Raw genomic sequence first — 20,702 nt, 5'->3', positions numbered from 1 at the left:
GTTTTCATGTACATATCACTTTACACAAGACTACATTTCAGCTGCCTTATTATAAAAGCACAACAAAGTCAATGAGCCTATGTACTGTACCTGATGATCTCATTAATTACATTTCCTGTAAGTCAAAAGGCGTATCGTCATGTCTCTGGAGGAAACCACACAACATGGGGAGGACATGTGAACTGCAAACACGCAGAGCGAAGGCAGAATCCAAGCCCTTATCCCTGGAAATGTGTGGGAACAGTGCTGGCCAATGCTGGAGTGGTTAAGCGGGAAACACAATTTTATTTTAATGTCAGGCAGGACAATAAACACTTAGAACCACTGTGCTGACTGCAAAAAAATATTTAGTTTTTTTAAACTAATTTAATGATATCTTGTGATGGGCCTATAAAATAATTACAGTACAGACTCAGCTCCCAAGTCCAAGTTCCTGCCCCTACACTGTGCTTGCACCATGCTTATCACAATTGCCATTGGAATCCTGATACTCAAAGTTTAGCTGATCTGGCCATAACGATACATACTGCACCACTGAGTTAATAGGGATGAGACGTATGAGGAAGCTGCAGTAATGTTTTTAACTTTCATTACCTAGTGAAACACCTAAACTAGAAAAGCCCTCATAACATTAAAGGAACTAAGAGTGCTTGTGATACATCAGCTGTCTCCTCATAACTAAAACCACGTCACTGCTGGATCCATGACATGACCTGTCTCTCAGTGTCCGTAAGCGTGGCGCCCCAGCCCGTTCTCTCAGTGTCCGTAAGCGTGGCGCCCCAGCCCGTTCTCTCAGTGTCCGTAAGCGCGGCGCCCCGGCCCGTTCGTTCTGTGTCCGTAAGCGCGGCGCCCCGGCCCGTTCTCTCAGTGTCCGTAAGCGCGGCGCCCCGGCCCGTTCGTTCTGTGTCCGTAAGCGCGGCGCCCCGGCCCGTTCGTTCTGTGTCCGTAAGCGCGGCGCCCCGGCCCGTTCTCTCAGTGTCCGTAAGCGCGGCGCCCCAGCCCGTTCTCTCAGTGTCCGTAAGCGTGGCGCCCCAGCCCGTTCTCTCAGTGTCCGTAAGCGTGGCGCCCCAGCCCGTTCTCTCAGTCTACGTAAGCGTGGCGCCCCAGCCCGTTCATTCTGTGTGCGTAAGCGTGACGCCCCAGCCCGTTCTCTCGGTGTCCGTAAGCGCGGCGCCCCAGCCCGTTCGCTCTGTGTGCGTAAGCGTGGTGCCCCAGCCCGTTCTCTCGGTGTCCGTAAGCGCGGCGCCCCAGCCCGTTCTCTCGGTGTCCATAAGCGCGGCGCCCCAGCCCGTTCGCTCTGTGTGCGTAAGCGCGGCGCCTCAGCCCGTTCTCTCAGTGTCCGTAAGCCCGTTCTTTCAGTGTCCGTAAGCGTGGCGCCCCAGCCCGTTCTCTCAGTGTCCGTAAGCGTGGCGCCCCAGCCCGTTCGCTCTGTGTGTGTAAGCGTGGCGCCCCAGCCCGTTTGCTCTGTGTCCGTAAGCGTGGCACCCTAACCTGCTTTTTCAATGTTCTGCAGATTTTGGGATTCATTTTAATTAATGCCTAGTTGACACCTGAAATCCTAGCTGAAGTTTAGTAAGTATAATGATCTATACTTATTATTTTTATTTTTCCTTGTAGTGAATGAGAGGACATGAGGAGCAGTGAAGCTCAAAGCTCTAGATCACCCAGGAGACACACCCTGCATTTGTATGGAGTAGACAAAACCATGATTCATGGTAACACTTCCTGTAAAGGTGATGAAACCTTTGCAACAGGTTTTGCCTATTTCTGATTGTGACACAGATACTGTAGAAGCATTTGTATGGGTTTTCATGTAAATATCACTTTACACAGGACTACATTTCAGCTGCCTTATTATGAAAGCACAACAAAGTCAATGAGCTTATGTACTGTACCTGATGATCTCATTAATTACATTTCCTGTAAGTCAAAAGGCATATCGTCATGTCTCTGGAGGAAACCACACAACATGGGGAGGACATGTGAACTGCAAACACGCAGAGCGAAGGCAGAATCCAAGCCCTTATCCCTGGAAATGTGTGGGAACAGTGCTGGCCAATGCTGGAGTGGTTAAACGGGAAACACAATTTTATTTTAATGTCAGGCAGGACAATAAACACTTAGAACCACTGTGCTGACTGCAAAAAAATATTTAGTTTTTTTAAACTAATTTAATGATATCTTGTGATGGGCCTATAAAATAATTACAGTACAGACTCAGCTCCCAAGTCCAAGTTCCTGCCCCTACACTGTGCTTGCACCATGCTTATCACAATTGCCATTGGAATCCTGATACTCAAAGTTTAGCTGATCTGGCCATAACGATACATACTGCACCACTGAGTTAATAGGGATGAGACGTATGAGGAAGCTGCAGTAATGTTTTTAACTTTCATTACCTAGTGAAACACCTAAACTAGAAAAGCCCTCATAACATTAAAGGAACTAAGAGTGCTTGTGATACATCAGCTGTCTCCTCATAACTAAAACCACGTCACTGCTGGATCCATGACATGACCTGTCTCTCAGTGTCCGTAAGCGTGGCGCCCCAGCCCGTTCTCTCAGTGTCCGTAAGCGTGGCGCCCCAGCCCGTTCTCTCAGTGTCCGTAAGCGTGGCGCCCCAGCCCGTTCTCTCAGTGTCTGTAAGCGTGGCGCCCCAGCCCGTTCTCTCAGTGTCCGTAAGCTTGGTGCCCCAGCCCGTTCTCTCAGTGTCCGTAAGCTTGGCGCCCCAGCCCGTTCTCTCAGTGTCTGTAAGCGTGGCGCCCCAGCCGGTTCTCTCAGTGTCCATAAGCCTGGCGCCCCAGCCCGTTCGTTCTGTGTCCGTAAGCGTGGCGCCCCAGCCCGTTCGTTCTGTGTCCGTAAGCGCAGCGCCCCAGCCCGTTCTCTCAGTGTCCGTAAGCGCGGCGCCCCAGCCCGTTCTCTCAGTGTCCGTAAGCCTGGCGCCCCAGCCCGTTCGTTCTGTGTCCGTAAGCGTGGCGCCCCAGCCCGTTCGTTCTGTGTCCGTAAGCGCAGCGCCCCAGCCCGTTCTCTCAGTGTCCGTAAGCGCGGCGCCCCAGCCCGTTCTCTCAGTGTCCGTAAGCCTGGCGCCCCAGCCCGTTCGTTCTGTGTCCGTAAGCGCGGCGCCCCGGCCCGTTCGTTCTGTGTCCGTAAGCGCGGCGCCCCAGCCCGTTCTCTCAGTGTCCGTAAGCCTGGCGCCCCAGCCCGTTCGTTCTGTGTCCGTAAGCGCGGCGCCCCGGCCCGTTCGTTCTGTGTCCGTAAGCGCGGCGCCCCGGCCCGTTCTCTCAGTGTCCGTAAAGCGTGGCGCCCCAGCCCGTTCTCTCAGTGTCCGTAAGCGTGGCGCCCCAGCCCGTTCTCTCAGTCTACGTAAGCGTGGTGCCCCAGCCCGTTCATTCTGTGTGCGTAAGCGTGACGCCCCAGCCCGTTCTCTCGGTGTCCGTAAGCGCGGCGCCCCAGCCCGTTCGCTCTGTGTGCGTAAGCGTGGTGCCCCAGCCCGTTCTCTGTGTCCGTAAGCACGGCGCCCCAGCCCGTTCTCTCGGTGTCCATAAGCGCGGCGCCCCAGCCCGTTCGCTCTGTGTGCGTAAGCGCGGCGCCTCAGCCCGTTCTCTCAGTGTCCGTAAGCCCGTTCTTTCAGTGTCCGTAAGCGCGGCGCCCCAGCCCGTTCTCTCAGTGTCCACATTGTGTGGAAGTGTTTGTAGTAAAAGCTGTTTTGCACAGAAATTCATTGCAGCCGGCTTTGTTTTTGATGTTTATTTGTGAGTAGGTATTGTATGAATAACATAAGTCAACGTAGCTTTACACATACACACACTTTGTACTAAAGGTAAATCCAAAATAGTGATGTCACTGTCTAAGCAAAGGGATGTTGTGCAACCCTATGGAATATAGTCCACACATGACAAATGAGGTAATAATCAATATTTCAGAATAATTCAAACTCAGATATTGGTGTGTGATATCTGAGTTTTAATTATTTGACTACAAATCTCACCTCATCATTCCTCCCAGTGATTATTTCCAGGATAAACTGAGATGCCCCCAAGCTGGCTTCTTAAAACTGACTAAATATTTAAAAAGAGCCAAAAGAGCCGGCTCTTTTGAACGGCTCTTTGAAAGGAACGGATCGCCAAGATCCGGATCCCCTCAAAGAACCATAAATCCCATCACTACTGGCCATAACGATACATACTGCACCACTGAATTAATCCGGTTGAGACGTATGTCTCAAGTAGCAGCCTACCCATGAACGCTCCTTTCATTTATAAACCCAGCACCTCCGGCAGACAATAGTTATAGGGATTGCTTCTGAGCACCGTTAATTCTTTACAAAAAAGTTATGCTATATCCATAAGGCTGAAATTATGTAGGGACGAACGGGGAGTGAGGCGGGTTTGCAGAACACATGAATGGGGGGATGGACCGGAACCGCCCGGAGCGTCGGCGGTAGGGAAGGGCTGAGGCCACGGTGCACCTTCACTGGGGCCCAATCCCAAACTATACCCTCGACACTCCGCCTTCATTTCGAGTCACACTCCCGCCGAGTCACCCTCACAACACGCCCTATGCACTTAAACTGAAGGAACTTGTCACAAGAAAGATTTGAGACAGACTTGCCCTCGCAGCGCCTTTTTACAGTCTTCTTTACCGGAAAGAGGAAATGCATTACGTAGTGATTTGACGAAATGGATCCATCAAGAAGCTGTATTGTATTTTCTTTAATGACATATCAGTTATTTTAAAAAAGCACAAAGTTCATCTAATGCGAGAAGACGACGGCTACGTCGTCTTATTGCACTGAGCAATTTTAAGTATGTACACGTGTCATATTGACGATTGTAAAATTTCTACCATAGCTAACTTAGTTTACACGCATAAAACATTACGCATTACTTCTGTACCAAATACCAGATCAGATCTGTAGAGGAAAAAAACAGGCAAATATGAAACATAAATTGTTTTTGCTGGTGTGATGTTGATCGAGTTTGCGTACGAATGTTTCGTCGCGTGGTTTCTAGTTTGAAAAGTACACAAAATCTCTCGTAATCGGATCACGATAAAATCTATCTCTACTGACCAGCTACAAATAACTGCTTTCCTATTTTTTTTCTGCAGCGATGAATTATAACATGTAACAGACTTTCTATGTGTATTTCACAGTGCTGTTAGAATCCAATTATTAAATTATCGCGCTGTTCTGTTTCCTGTGCGCTAGGAATTGTGGGATATGGAAGTGGTAGTGGAATCGCGCGAGCCACCATCGTTGCTGACTCGCTAAAGGAGGGCATAATCGACCACTCCCCCTTAGCCCTTGCTGCTTTGAGACACACTTCAACATGGCGACGGGTCTCGGGAACGCGCAAACGAAGGCGGAGTGGTGAGGCGGAGTGTGTAGGGACCGGTTTGGGATTGGGCCAGAGTGTCCGTAAGCGTGGCGCCCCAGCCCCTTCTCTCAGTGGTTGAAATTAGGGAGGGAGGCGTGGTTGCAGAACACATGACGGAGGGATGGAACCGTCCCGACCGCACTGATCATTTGTAGGAGCGTCGGCGGTGGGGAAGTGCTGTGGCCACGGTGTACTCCACGGACAGACGCGCAAAACTCAACACATACAAAAAAGCAGAACTTCTGCTTATAACACTTCCGTGTTCAAAATGGCTGATTCTATGCAACCGGGCAACGAAGGCGACGGTGCTGAGAATGTGAGAGGTTTTGCCAGGCAAGACACGCTGAGGCAGAAGAAAGTCCATGAAGTAAACAATCACAAGTTTGTCGCCCGTTTGTTCAAGCAGCCGACCTTCTGCAGCCACTGCACGGACTTTATCTGGTGAGGCGCCGTCCTGACTCTGTGCTCTTGCCTTAGGGGAAGGCGACGCTCCTATTTCCCATACTTTAATGCAGATCACAGGTGACACACTTGCTGCTCTGTAAAACAATTGCCAAGATAAATGTATTATATTTTATTTTAATCAAAATAATTGTCTATATCAGGCACAAGCAACGCTGAGTTTCAAATACGTTACTTTGTGGACTGTAATCTATGGATAGAAACCATGACTGAAAATGTCTTTGCAAAATGAAAAATTGTACAGTAAGTCACTTAACCTGTTGGTATGTAGCAATAAACATCTGTCTGTTGTTAATTTCGCTAATGTATTTAACGACTAGGCTACATAACCAGCTTGTGCAATTAATCTGCGCTTGTGTTGATTTTGGTACATTGAAGCCAAGCAAATTAATGCAGTGGGTTGAACATCTGCTTTTCAGATTTTGTTGAAATGGAAATACATATCACTATTACATGTGATGTCAGTGCAATTATCAGGATAGATTGAATCTGTTTTTGTTTGTTATTTTAGGGGAATCGGAAAACAAGGATACCAGTGTGAAGGTAAGGGAAAGTACGCCCTTTCAATGTAGCATTAGTTAACAATTTATTTTCAAGATGGTCGCCACTTTTTTGACATCAAGCAAAAACAAAGCTTCGAGAAGAAAAAAAACCGAAGCAAAAGAAATGTTATCTCAAAAGTAAAATTTATAACTTGCAATCACATGATTGGTCTTTTGATAATGTTTTCCTTTGTTTACGCTGCCAGCTTTCTCGCTTGCGCTGCCCTTACTTGTTTACAGTTCTGACACAAAACTTCTTGCGTGGGCGGGTATTTTCCGGGACGCGTCCCCATTGGCTAATAAGTTTTTGACTGACAGGTCAGTGCCACGGACATTTTTAATTAACAGCGGGACTGGACATTCACTACGCACTAACTAATTTTTACTGGATCCGACAACAAGATTAACAAAGTGTAAGTGTTGATCGATGTTTGTGCGGCACTATACATTTTATTGTGCAAAATTAGAAGTAAAGTTAAGCTTTGCTATGTAATTTAGCTTTTACCTCATTGACGTTAGCTTACTTGCTAACGTCAACCTTATTCTCCACTTTTATTTCCTGTTAAGTACAGTGCTTTTATAGGAATTGTAGTATATTTCAAAATGTTAACTATAAATATCTGTGGCATTGATCTGTCAGTAAAAAACGTATTAGCCAATGGGGACACGTCCCTGAAAAAAACCGCCCACGCCATCCTGATAGACTTGTTATGGATCATCAGGATGTGCTTTTAGTAGTTGAACCTGTGACAGCAACAGGGCGGACATACACAATTTCAAGCAAAGACACAATAGTTGCATCAAAGGCTCTGATGAACTATAAACTGAGAGTATAGCAATTGTTTATGTTCTTACATTCCCACCTTCCCTTTAAACATTCCTGCTAGTATGTAACTTATGCATTATTACACCAATGTTGAAATGCTTTCCTTGCCCTAGTAGCATAAGCCTATCTAGTTTGCTTATTTTTGTTAGTTTTTCAGGTTTTTGACAAATGAAGGCCCTTTTTGATAGGCCAGTGTCTAGTCAAAAGTGTAAACTAAAAAGGAAAATAAACTATTTTGATTGTACCATTAATTCTCTTTTTCCATTAATTTTTAATAGTAATTTAAATTACATTTCCACAGCTAGTTCTGGCAATAGTTGTAGTTGTCATGAAAAATAACCCTGTACCATGCATTTATCACTAACTGCTATTCTGCTTCTCCTAACAGCATTGTAAGGAACTGTGGTTTTGATACACATTTCACATAAGTAATGATATCTCAGCAACAACTCAAAAACCAAAGACCAAATTTTCTGGAGATGTTCATGTCATTATGAGGTAGCGTTAGTAAAAAAATGATCTATTTTGAAATATAGGTTTTTTTGTTATTGAATTTTTAATATTTTAATCAGTTATTACATAGTAATTATTCGTATGGGATGGCATATTATTTGTTCAATCTATAGAGCTGGACAATAGTTTTAAAACAACATAAGTACAATTTCTGTGCAGCTTATATTAAGGTAAATATAGCCAAAGTCATAGTCGTCCCCCCCCTCAAAAAAAAACAAAGTTAAAAATTTGTTCGCTTAAATTTCCCTCAATATTGATCCAAGACACGCCCAATTTCAGTTTCATGATTTACTCATGTGACCAAATCAGCATGCCAAGTTTTGTTAAAATCCGTGACGATAAGGTCCGAAAGAGTGATGATTTGACATGGAATGACCCGGGTGTGTTGACTGGCCCAAAGTACAAAATCTCTGTAAACTTATCAGTATGTCAGAGGGTGATTTAACAATGTTTAACTATGGTCTTCAATAGAAGTACAAAGTCCCTGTCAGTGACCTTGTAATGAATTATTTGTAGAAAGGTCCAATTATTACAGTTAAAAAAGATCTTTAAAATAGTTTCTTTACATGCCAGTACGTATCGTATTTGGTATTCATATTATTCAAATTTCCTTGTGTTTTTAAGACAAATGGCTAGCTTTAGCATCGTAGGAATAGCGCCAGGGCGTTTCCCCTTCAGATGCTTGTGCCCCTGTAGTATGCCAGTGAACTTTGCACAGTGTAAAACCACCTTTTTGTTTTGTGATAATTTGAACTACTCCCATGATTATGTAGTGATATAAAAGGAAAGCATTTGTTATAATGAACTGAAGCGTTTTAGAAATCATGAAGGTAATTTCATTAAAATAATAAGAGAAACGATGCGTCAATTTAAAATGTCAACACATTTTCAGCGTTGACGTCATCTACTACATCGACTCATCGCGGCAGTGCTAGTCAACGGGTGACTTTAATCATGCATCACTGGACTCCACACTGCCCAGCTTCACCCAGTATCTTATCTTATCTATGTGAAATATCAATAAAAGGCTGTGTCCTGTTATGATCGCGATCGATCCCCCAAGTAATTAACCAATAACTAATAAAACTTGTTCAAATAAATGTTTTGTGCTGTAATGTTTAATGTAGTTTTCTTGTTGTTGAAATTGATTTAAAAACATATTGGTATCGAAAAAGTGTTGTTCAGGACCTGGTATCGAAATCAAGGAATCATTCTATTACTGGTATTGGAAAAAGTTTGAGCAATGCCCAGCCCTACCTTTCACACATGCTTGGATGTCCTGACCACCTCTCTGGCTTTTGTAGTTGGAATGTGTCAATATGTGTCACCTGAATTATGATTTGGACCATCTGCCCATTTTGGGGGAAGGGTGGTGTTTGTGGACTATACATTTATTTAATCATTCCCATTTTTATTTATTGCTCTCTGTGTTTAATGCTTTCTTAAATAGCATTTGGTTTACGTAGTTTACATTAATGTAAAATGACTAATTAACTATCTCATTATTGGCTAAGAATTTATTTTCTCGGGGTTTATCTCTGATCTGGTGGCTCTTTTGTTTATGGTCCTGTCTTCTCAATCATAGGGTTAGTTATTCTTATAAGCCAGTGCGTACAGCACAGAGGAATCACGTCATGCCATCGCCTCAAGATTAGTCATCACGCTCCACACACCTGCTTGCCATCGCGTGCTTGTAGTGGAAGAACGAGGAGAGTGACGGAAGCGCCATGCTGCTCTTTTTTTTTGCATGCACGATGGATTCACGAAAGGCATTTAATCGTGTACATTGTACGAATGCCAAATACGTCCCTGTGACTGATTCCACTACAGCATATCTTGCATCTGTTTTTTGTTTTTGCCTGTTAAATAATCGCAATAGTAGTTATATCTACAGGGATTGTGTGTGTGTGTGGTGCCATTTAGAAATCTCAGCCTCTACTTTTTAGGTTATTTTGGACTCTGCTTTGTCCCTACCAAAATGGCTGTTGAACATAAACTTCTAATCTCTTCTCTGTAAATGGCTCCCCTGATTTGTTTTGTCCCGGTTGGCTTGAAGAATTGCCATTTTGATTCTGACCTGTTCCTCTTGCTGTTTTCGCTGATAGCCCCCCTCCCGACACACACGGCCCATTGTTCCCATCTGCCTTCGTTAACTGACAGTTACTCTTCTCCTCTCCTGTTTTTACAGTCTGCCGCTTTGTGGTGCACAAGCGCTGCCATGAACTTGTCACCTTCTCCTGTCCTGGAGCAGATAAGGATCCTGACTCAGATGTGAGTACAACACTGGCCACCCTAATTCTAATGGAGAATTCCTCTGGGTCGGTTCACGAGGAAAGATCTAGAATAATAGTTTCAGCATTGAGATCTATAGCAAACACAGAATAAGTCCGACATTGTGAAAAGTGGAAGTACCATTATTTAGGACAGTAAAATTCTCTGTGATTAATTATATAATTCATTTGAAAAGGAAATAATGATTCAGGTGAAAGTCCATATTCCTGTTTTTTTTTCCTGGGCGTGGATTAAATAATGAAATAATGAATAAATAAATCAGCTTGCTATCAGGAAGTTGTTTTGGGGGGGGGGGGGTTTCCATTTATACACATTTGACAGGTGTTTGTGCATTCACTCGTGTCATTCCAGTGGTTCATCACAAGCCTCCATAACACACTCTGCTTTATCTTCTCTGTGTTGAACATAGCTGTCAAGTCTCCCGTTTTGGCCGGGAAACTACCGTATTTTACCCCTCTTTCCCGCCGTCCTCCCGTATTAGTATTTTCCCGTAAATCTCCCGTATTATAATATCATTAAAAAAAAATTCCTCTGCCTCTCCAAACTGAACTGCCAGTAGCCTCGCGAGAACTACCACCTGCAGTAGTCTGCAGGTCATTTACAACATTAACCAGGTCATAAATGCGGAGGTTAAAATGGCAATGCTGTGTGCGGAAAAACGTAACTTTCACCTTCTGTGACGACTTCAAGGATACAAAGTCTGCAACAAATCTGTATAATAAGTCATTAGTGAATGCCAGAGAGCCTCATTAGTGAACATGAGAAATTAAAAGAAAATGTGTAATGAAAATAAAATGTAAATAACAAGTGGTTATTTTAGATTTCTTGTACCCCTGTCTTAAAATGTAAGGGATACTGGAGCTTGCTGGTTGGGGTGGTGGGGTGGCTCGCGGTGGGTGCCGGAAAATTTCCCTTATTTTCAAATCCAAAACTTGACAGGTATGGTGTTGAATGCTTGTTAACAGTATTCAGTCCCTTGCAGATAATTTTGGGATCTGTTTTATTCAGAATAAACAAATGCCATGTGCCTTAAACACTATTCATAAATAAAAATTAAATTGTCAATGGATTGGTAAGTAAAACATTCATCACAATAGTCGTTCTAGAACATTCAGTGCTGCATGCTCCACTGTCTGTAGAACACGGCTCCGCCCAGACGTAGCTATAAGGTGTAGCTTTTTTTGTAGCCTCACAGAGTGGGTCAGTCTACCGTTCTGTATCTGCCGCTCATACACAAATGAGCAGGTAGAGATGGCAGCTGTGCTTTAATTAAGGTACCGTCAGTCCCCAGGGTTTGCTCTAAACCCCTTGGTTTGAGACTATCAGGGCAGCTTTAGTACTGTAGCATAAATATTATAGCCTTACTTCATGCCTTAGGTCTGTGAGAGGAAGCCAGTGCAATACAGGGAGAACATGCAACCTCCAAACACACACAATGGAGGTGGGACTTAAACCCCAAATCCTGGAACTGTACTACCCACTGAGCCAGCGTGCCATCCTTCAGCCTCAAAGTCGAACTGGCTTATGTGGTAGAAAAATTATAAATCAGGTTCCGAAGCAGCTTTGGGGTCCTTCACTTTGCCGTCCCAGTGTTTCCAGTGTAACGCATCAAGGGAGACCGATCGGACCATCCTAAGTTCAGCGTCTACCGGGACACCTTTAATTGGCAGTGCAGTGGCATTTTCAGTGAAGTTCCCTCATCGCAGCAGCATGACCAGCAACTACCCACAAACTCTCAAAGCTTCTTAATCTTAATTCACTAAACGATTAACTGTGCGACTGAGGGTCCTTCCCAATTCCGTATCTTAGCACTGAGAATAGCGACGTTCCCGATTTCTTGGATGGGAGATGGCGCCATGAGGTGTGCAGAGTGTGACTCCCACAAGGAATTATCTCCGGATTGTGCTTCTGCCAAGGGAGACCTTGGCAACTTGAAATTCCAGCTAATGTCGAGCGCCTGAAATGTTTGCACTGTGAAACCACTGGTAGTTTCACTGCGTGTTATTTCTACCCATGACCGCCCCCCCCCCCCCCCCCCCAAAAAAAAGAAAATGACAGAGCTTCTGTATACTTCATAGACTGAATTCTTGGATCTGCCATTCATTTTGACTTAATCTCCGGCACTTTTTTGCAGCTTACATAACGATGTTTTCCTGTTTAATTGAATTGGCTATTCAATCTGTTCCTTTGGATGACCCTTCTTGAATAGACTGGGTGTGTGAGCAGCATGGCTAATGTAATAGCCAGTGTTAAAATTCTCGGCAAATAGTGTGATACTAGCAGGGGACAGAATCTCAGGTCCTCTTTTCCTGTCCCCTAGAATTCACTTCCTTCCTGAGACCGTGTCTTTGTCTCTGATTAATGCTGTACAATATCATTTAATGCATTCCCATTGTGTTTAATGCACTGTGAGCTTAATTTTATGTAAACACATACTGAGGGAGCCTTGTATTGTCATCTCTTAAAATTATATATAGCTGAAATTCTGCCAACTAAGCGTAAGATCTCTGCACTGAACAGCATATACACCGATGAGCCAAAACATAACGACCACCCCCACATGATGTGAATAATGTAGACAGTCTTATCAAAAATAGCACATGTCAAGGTCTGGGGTATGTTAGATGGGAAGCCAACATTCAGTAGCCGTAGTTGTCGTGTTGAATGCAAAAGCAATGGGCAGGAGTAAAGACCTGAGTGACTTCTGGAAATCTGGAAGACCAAGATTTGCATTTGTTGGAAGATATTGCAGCCGGAAAACTGAATGTACGGTTAACTTTTCCGACGGTGTCATAGTTAAGGTTTAAACCTGAAACCACTTTCTGGTCCTCCCTGGTTTTCTTGCTTGATGATGTACATGGGGATATGCAGATCTATACTGAAATATTACCGAAAGCAGGTTCGAGTTCAAACCTTAACTCCAAAATCACAGTAAAATTAGCTTTAAATGCGGTTTTCTGGCTGTAATATCCATCGGTGTTTTATTACATTTCAACGTTTGTGTGCGCACTTCACGTTCAATAGCCCAGCTGTCTTGCTTAAAGTCAGTGGCAGTGAATGGACACAGTGCAATTATTAATAGATATGTATAAAAACATATAATTTTAAAGTTACATGGTGTACATTGTCCTCCACAGTTTAATACGTAAAGCACACTTTACAGGGCATGTCTGTATTATTTAGGTTTATCCTAAATAATCTAGATTGCAGCAAATAGCAAGTGGGCAAGTGTAGTGGGATCACAATAGTATTGCGAGGGAACACAAAACTATTTCAAAAAATAATTTCCCTCCCTGACCTCTTAGGGGCTTCCATAGACTGCAAACAACAACAATTGCTATAAATGGTCTAATGTGCTTATAGGCTACGGTGACACTTTAAAATTTGCATGGGTTAATTATAGTTTGAATGTGAAATTTTCACGTCGCGTTCAAACAGATGTTTGAATATTAGATGAAAAGTGACAGCCATAGCGGTTAACCAGGGCAGAAATGTGACAAACTGACTTGTAGGAACGATGGCGTCCTATGATGGTGCCAAGTGGAATGTTGCTAACCTCTTCCATACAGCCACCCATTCTGCTACTGTGTGTTGCATAAGATTGTGTAACTGTATGTCTTTGATGAGTGTGGTTTAATAAAACAAGTTCTTTGATAGAGGTGTTCACATACTTTTGGCCATGTAACGTTTATAGTGGGTGGAAGATAAATAACATGGTATTCATGACAATGGATTGCCACATACTCTTGTCAAGTGCCTTGGGGCAATTGTTGCGAAAGGTGCTATATAGAAATAAATGGAAGATGCCCTTACCGAAGAGTATAATTGTCTGATGTACAAATGATCTCAATGCTCTGATTTATTTTTTTATTTTTTACAAAAACAGTGGAGCTATTTTATTACAAAATATGTGCTGCAAGTGAAACACTTTTAACTGCCATCATAAAATTAGGGAACAGTATTCTGACTGAAAACCACTTAAGGCTCTTTTTAGGTGCAAGAATCTGTCTCGTTCCTGTATGCTTACGACGTGCTTGGCTGGAGTTGGCTCACTGTGTAAAATTACCTGTCTAGCAATATAAGAATAGCTTCTACTGTTCTTGCTAAGACTTGAGGTCACACATGGGCCATTGTTTCGATCTCTTTTAGGACCCCGAGAGCAAGCACAAGTTTGAGGTGCACACATACCACTGGCCCTCCTTCTGCAGTCACTGTGGATCGCTGCTCTACGGCCTCATCCGCCAGGGAATGAAATGTGAAAGTACGTATGACCTTTTGTGCAAATACAACACAGTACAAGCCCATCTCAGGCTCAGACGTGCCTCACAGTCAAATACAGTCAAAACCCTAAATGAATAGTGTGTTTAGCTAATAGACTGTACAGCTACTGCACTAATGGAAGGTGGTTCCGATTCATAGCTTCGTATAACATCTTCGGCACGCTTATGATGACCCCTGAGAACTCGTATTTAGTGCTTGGGACTTCCCTGGGTTCCTGGTACCCTGACTTTGTCTGCAGAGTTCATTTCCTATAACGTGAGTCCTCAAATGACATCCTGCGTTTCTACTAGCATGTCACTGACTGGCATGTTATGGAAATGATGAGTTTGTGTAATATTTTGATTTAATAACATGAGTAGGGTTTTTACAGTGAGGCAGCAAGACTGAGTATATAGGAGGGGGCAGGAATACAGCCGTCAGCCCATGGTTAAGAGATGAAAATAATTGCCATGTTGCTATTTTGCGCTGCAGTACGGCTTAGCCGCTATATTTTACACACTTCGCTGGAAATGGTTGCCGTGTGAGAAGCGTTCTTGTAGTTAGGATGAGTAATTAACACCAGTGTCCTGGACATGATGTCCAGCACTGCAGGGGGTTGTAATTATCTGGATTGAATTTCACGTTGATGGTTTTGCTGTATAGCTTGTTTTGAGTATCCGAGGTATGCAAGGGGCAAGTAGGCTGCCTCTCGCTTGGCCCAGGGGCGCTGGTCCCGTTCGGGGGCTGTGCGTAGGGCTCCCTCCTCACTTTGCTGCTTGTGTGGGGGTTACTCACGTGATGGGTGATGGTCTAGGTTTGCTTTGAGAGTGTCTCTCACGTGTCATGGCACCTTGAGCAAGCAAGTGCCAAGGCTGTGCTTTGGGTTTGCCGGGGAAGTAGCTTAGCATGAGCTACTTAGGTCTGAGGTGTTTTTCAATGTGAGTGTTTTTGTATCATTGATGAAGGTTTGCCCTGTTAGCCTATAAAGGCTTTGCTCGGGTCTGCAGCATGTGCTGTGGTTTCCAGGCAAATTAATGCAGTCCATAAAAAATATGTGCGGCCCTGGCTAACGCCGTGCTGTTTCCCCCCCCCGCAGATTGCATGATGAACATTCACAAACGCTGCGTGGGCAATGTACCCAGCCTCTGTGGCATAGACCACCTGGAACGGAGCGAGCGATCGGTGTCTTGATCAAGAACAGCATGCTGCACGTCTCCGGTGAGTGGCCCCCCCAGCGCCCTGTGCTAAGTGGGCACACATGTGATCACCTGTCGGACGCCGAAGGCACGCGCACTTCCTGAATTGATGTTGCCTTGGAATAGTGCAGCGCAAAGCTATACTGTAGGGAACTACTGTAAGTGAGTGATCGATTGATCGATCTATATATTACGTTGTGGAGACCAAGTGTCCCCTCAATCAGATAAAAACCTGTTATTCTGATGTGTTTTTGGTCCCCACAAGGAGAAACTCAATTTTATAAAAATCTGTGATTGCAATCAAAAACCAAAAAATGCCAAAAGACATATTATGTTTGGTTACTTATGGTTCAGGTTAGGGCTGGGTAGGGTTAGGGTCGTCATTGCTGGGATTGGGGATATGCATGTGTGACTGTCCTGTGATAGACGGGCATCCTGATCACGCTGTATCCAGCCTTGTGGCCTGTGCTGCATGAGACAGGCTGCAGGTCCTGTCTAGAATAACCAGCTGGATAGTGGCTGAATACATAGATAATATTACTACTAGCCCTGATAGATACATAGGTAATATTCACTTTATTGCACACCCCCCACTCTGTAGCTCAGTCAGGATCAGCCTTGGGGCTGGTTTAGTTGTAGCCCCCGCTTCCACCTGTTTCTGCAGGAAAGCGACGTAGCATTGAAGGGTGCGTTTTTGCATTTGCTGTTTCATTTCTGGGTCCAAATGAATGGAACTTAATTAAATGTGGGGTGCTGAGACTTCCGGAAACAGCTTAAAGCTAAATATGAATTTGTGGGGGTGTTCTATCAGCTTATCGGGAAGCACCCGCCACAGATGAGCAGGCTGTGACGACACGGGTGACAGAATAAGCGTTTCGGCAGCGTTCAGCATGGCGAGTGACCTGTGGGCCTCCATGCCGGTGTTTCCATGGCGCCACCTGCTGGCGGCTCTGGCCGTTCCACCCTAAATGAGACCGTTCACTTTGGCCTTTAAAATGAAAAGCAGGTGGCAGACGGCGCATGCGTCGTGGGAGGTGTGAGCAAGCCCCCCCCCCTTGTGGGCGGAGCATATGACAAGATGGGCTGGCTGGAGAAACATGAAGGGGTAGGAAGTTTGGTTATATAAATAGGGGAATTTTACACTGTTTTTTGTCAAGTAACACAATGTAAAGACCAGCTTGTAAGCTTTTTATCAAAATGCATGAAAACATACATACATATACGTTTTCACTTTAGCTAAAGCGTTTTAAACACACGTTCTGTTAGATTTCGCCTTCTAATAATAGATGACAGTGGATTTACATAAATGAAAAAGGTTGAGATTGGAGTGGAAGGAATTGGTGTTTTTCTGTGGTGAAGCTCACATTTTTGTACGTAGTGGCTTTTATTACTTGTCAAACTCACGCGTGAGTTGTGGCTATTTTACTATCTCTTGACAAAGTAGCATATGAACCGTGAATATACCGGAATGTAACCTGAATGAATATTGTACATAACACCTTTTTAAATTCACTGCTGGGCATCGAAAAGCTGGCTTTTGTGGTTTTTCATGGTGCTGTAGAGAGGTGTGAAATTGACGTAGCACCTTCCACTGTCGTTCTGTAAAAATGCTTTTTATTTGTAATCCACACTGTTTACCTCCCTAGGTCTCGCATAGTAACAGGACAGAATTCTAAGCTTCTGCTACTGCCTAGTGGGGGAATAAATGCAAAACACAGCTGAAGATGGAAGTGAAGCCCCCCAGATACTGTTGCACATCCACTAACAGACCGGAAGACCACTGCAGCGCCAGTTTTATATGACAGATTTTTTTGCTATCTGCTACATTCTAATCGATTAATGTGCAAAAAAAAAAAACAGTAATTTTTACAGTTTAATTTTTACACTTGTTTAAGTAGCATGTATGGGAATACTACACCCTCTGCCAATTAATGAGTTTTAAATAACATTGTACCGTTAAGGAATGATTGCTTAAAGGAAGGTATGTCTTTCTACGTAGGTTATGCTACTGCTATATAATGTCTGTTTAACTCAAATTTCTCTGAGACGATGCTAAATATTAATGGAAAGGGTTAAGAAACACTATTTCGATGTCTACCTTGTTTGTTGGTATTTCCTCTGTGTTCTTGACACAGTACTTTAACAGTCATTGCAAATACTGACTTACTGTCTATCAGTTATGATTATGGTGTTCATGTGCATTTTTTAATTCATACCTCTTACAATGTAATGTATAATCAGTCACGCACTTGTATCTTGTAAGTTGACATATAGCCTGAAATATAGCCTTAATTTCATTACAACCATATGACCAAAATGTTTTTTTCCCCTTCATTTTCACATGGTTTTGGACAATAAAAAGTCTTCCTTTTCAATAGATGTAATTTATGTATATAATTTTAATTGTTACTTCAATGCTTTCACTATGTCACAAGTGTTACACCCAACAATTCAAGGTGGTCTATCTTAACATCAACATGAACACACCACAGTCTACAGGCCCCTGCTGTTGCGGAACATCCTGTAATGCAGTGTGGTACTAATGAAGAATAAGCTGTTACAAACCCAATATAAATGTAACAACAGAAAATACTGAAATCCACTCTACCATGTTTTTCAGTATTTTCCAGCTTATTCGGTTTGCTAGCTTGCTGCGAATCTGCTGCATCTGTGTAGGATGCCTCCTGGGGAGGTGTTTCAGGCATGTCCAACCGGGAGGAGACCCCGGGGCAGACCCAGGACATGCAGGAGAGATTATATGTCTCAGCTCGCCTGGGAACGCTTTGATATTCCCCTGGAGGAGCTAGAGGAGGTGGCTGGTGAGAGGAAGGTCTGGGCATCCCTGCTTAGACTGCTGCCCCCGTGACCCAACCCTGGAACCCAACCACAGAAAAATGTTCAACAGTGACTTGACACCTGTAGTGCACTAAGTTTCTGGTACAGTGTCTATCCAATCATTCACTTTTTATGTATGGCATGAACCAATGTGGAACATTTAGTATCGATATGGTAAACAGTACTATTCCCGTAAGCAAACACTGATGTGCAACCGTGCAGGCATTTTGTAATTAGAATAAGCACAATGTCCTTTGATGCCACAACCACCTGTTAGTGAGTATGCTTTGTTATGTAATTACTATTTAAGACGAGGTACACACTTATTGCTATACAAATGTGTCATGCACACAGTATTAAAAAGTGTTCACTTACTAGGCAGAGTACATTAGATAAAATACTTTGTGTACTTGGAAACTGGAGAACTAGGAAGCATTCCAATGTATTTATAGGGGCTAATATTATGAAATAGATAAATGCTTTTTATTTGCCCAAGGACAGTGCTTGGGGTGGGTCACAGCATAGAGTCAACCAAGATGTGGTGCCCCCGGAGCTGGGGGTTAAGAGCCTTGCTCAAGGGCCCAGAGACATGTGACTATTCTGCAGAGGCCTGGACTCAAGCCAGCAACCTTCTGATCACAGGCACAGATACTTACCCCACTGAGCCATTCACCACCAATCTTCAATGTAAAATTTAAATACTTGACATCTCATAATGTATATTGGAATGCTTCTCTTCGCCTAACCCCATCTTGCTCTCCATATCTTTCGGTTTCCAGAATAAAAAGCGATATAAAGTCATACCTCTAATAAACGCTGGCAAATTGCATCGCTGGAGTTACAGTCAGTTCGCCCACGTTCCCCCTGTCGCGTGCCGATTTGAAATCATGATGTCACCCGCTACTTCATAGTTAGACTTTCTCAGTCGTTTTAATGTCTTTCTACAAAAGTGTTGAGGTAAACAAGACATATATGAGAAAACATCGCATGCCTTTTTGAGGTTTCTAAAGATAATTAAAATTATTTAAGTTATTTAAGGTAATACATGATTGCTGGGTAAATACAGAAAAGGGTCATATTGCTTATACAACATAATCTGTATTATACGTGATGATTCACAGGTCTCCGCATATTAGAATTTCAGGGGGCAGCCCTAATGAGCTTACTTCGGTATTTTCCTCGGAAAAGAAAAACAGATGAGGCAAGTAAACAGCAGGAGCTTAGTTAGTTTGATGCGACCACACGTCTTTCTCCTCGCTCTCTTACACCCAGTTCACACACACACACACACACACACACACACACACACAATGAAGTCCACTTATATATCACCATTTTAACATTATGTGGATTATTCCTGAGGCAAACAGACACCTCAGTCATCATCCTGCCAGTCATGTGGATTATGCCACATGATTTCAACATCACAGTGAGTATCTTTCTGGATAAACAACTCGGGATGTAATGTCAACAATGATGGACTTGACAAGACTCTGGGGTGATATCATCATAGGCTGCAGGCATTTCCTCAAGAGGACTCACTTGCTCCCATGGGTTCTGATCATACACCCTACCATTGCCAGCTGGAAAAAAATTCTCAGATTAAACGATCATAAAGCTCATCTTTTCATCATTTTTAGGATTAAGTCGCCTCTCTCTCTCTGCATTTCAATCCCATTTTTGCTGCCACTGGCTCTGCCCTAAATATATTATTAATGTGTTAATTTGTCTGAAGTTATGAAGGACACTGGTGGTTTAAGTTGAATGCATTAATTAAAATTTGAAAAGATTTTTACAAGGAAGATTTATGTTTAAGTTTGGCAGGTCACAGCTGTTCTGGAATCATGTCACACATTCTTACATTTGAGGAAATAAGTTTGTTAGACTGTCTTTGTCTTAATTTCCTTCCAGTGTGTTTTCATCGCCTACAAGATAAACTTTCATTCACGTTAGTCCACCATGATTTAACAAAGTTGTCCCATGAGCTGGAGCCAGGTCAATTAGACTTGTCAGTGGCTGTGGCGACAAGCTTAAATACCCACCTGCCCCCACACTCAGTGGGAGGTATTGTTGCCCTGTATGAATGTATTTACTTTGTCCTGTCTTCCTTCCCATATGCCCGAGCCTTATCAGTCCCAGTTCCTTTCCGTTCCCGTTTCCCTCGGACTTGCCCGTTGTCTCCAGCCCCAGTCTCGAATGCACTCGTAGGACTGACTTCCCCGGCTTTCGACCCACCTGGACCTGTGACACCGGCCAGCCTGCTTGCTCAATGATTCAAGTTCTTTATGCCTGGATTCCGAAATAAACTCCCTTCCCTGCATATTGGGTCTCCTTGCTTCTGTGCTTCCTGAGTCTGACAAAAGTAATTATATTCTATTTTCATCTTTACTATGTGCTA

General features: G+C 43.7%; 1 protein-coding gene across 1 annotated transcript; it reads left to right on the top strand.

Annotated features, from left to right (window-relative positions):
* Window positions 1-5,493: 5,493 nt before the first annotated feature.
* LOC111845549 (protein kinase C beta type-like) lies at window positions 5,494-17,844 on the top strand. Its single transcript, XM_072712527.1, has 6 exons — window positions 5,494-5,819; window positions 6,352-6,383; window positions 9,910-9,992; window positions 14,163-14,274; window positions 15,370-15,491; window positions 17,116-17,844. Exons 1-5 carry the CDS (start codon window positions 5,647-5,649, stop codon window positions 15,462-15,464), a joined length of 495 nt encoding a protein of 164 aa, XP_072568628.1. The 5' UTR covers window positions 5,494-5,646; the 3' UTR covers window positions 15,465-15,491; window positions 17,116-17,844.
* Window positions 17,845-20,702: the final 2,858 nt, after the last annotated feature.

Source organism: Paramormyrops kingsleyae, chromosome 5 (assembly GCF_048594095.1).
Source record: "Paramormyrops kingsleyae isolate MSU_618 chromosome 5, PKINGS_0.4, whole genome shotgun sequence".
Taxonomy (NCBI): Eukaryota; Metazoa; Chordata; class Actinopteri; order Osteoglossiformes; family Mormyridae; genus Paramormyrops; species Paramormyrops kingsleyae.
The sequence above is the reverse complement of the archived record's forward strand: the minus strand, read 5'-3'. Positions and strand labels throughout refer to the sequence as shown.

Excerpts from the sequence above, each read along its gene's own strand:
- LOC111845549 (XM_072712527.1), top strand. The coding sequence starts at position 5,647 with ATGGCTGATTCTATGCAACCGGGCAACGAAGGCGACGGTGCTGAGAAT. Across the intron at positions 6,384-9,909 it reads ACAAGGATACCAGTGTGAAG|TCTGCCGCTTTGTGGTGCAC; the intron begins GTAAGGGAAAGT and ends CTGTTTTTACAG. Across the intron at positions 14,275-15,369 it reads CCAGGGAATGAAATGTGAAA|ATTGCATGATGAACATTCAC; the intron begins GTACGTATGACC and ends CCCCCCCCGCAG.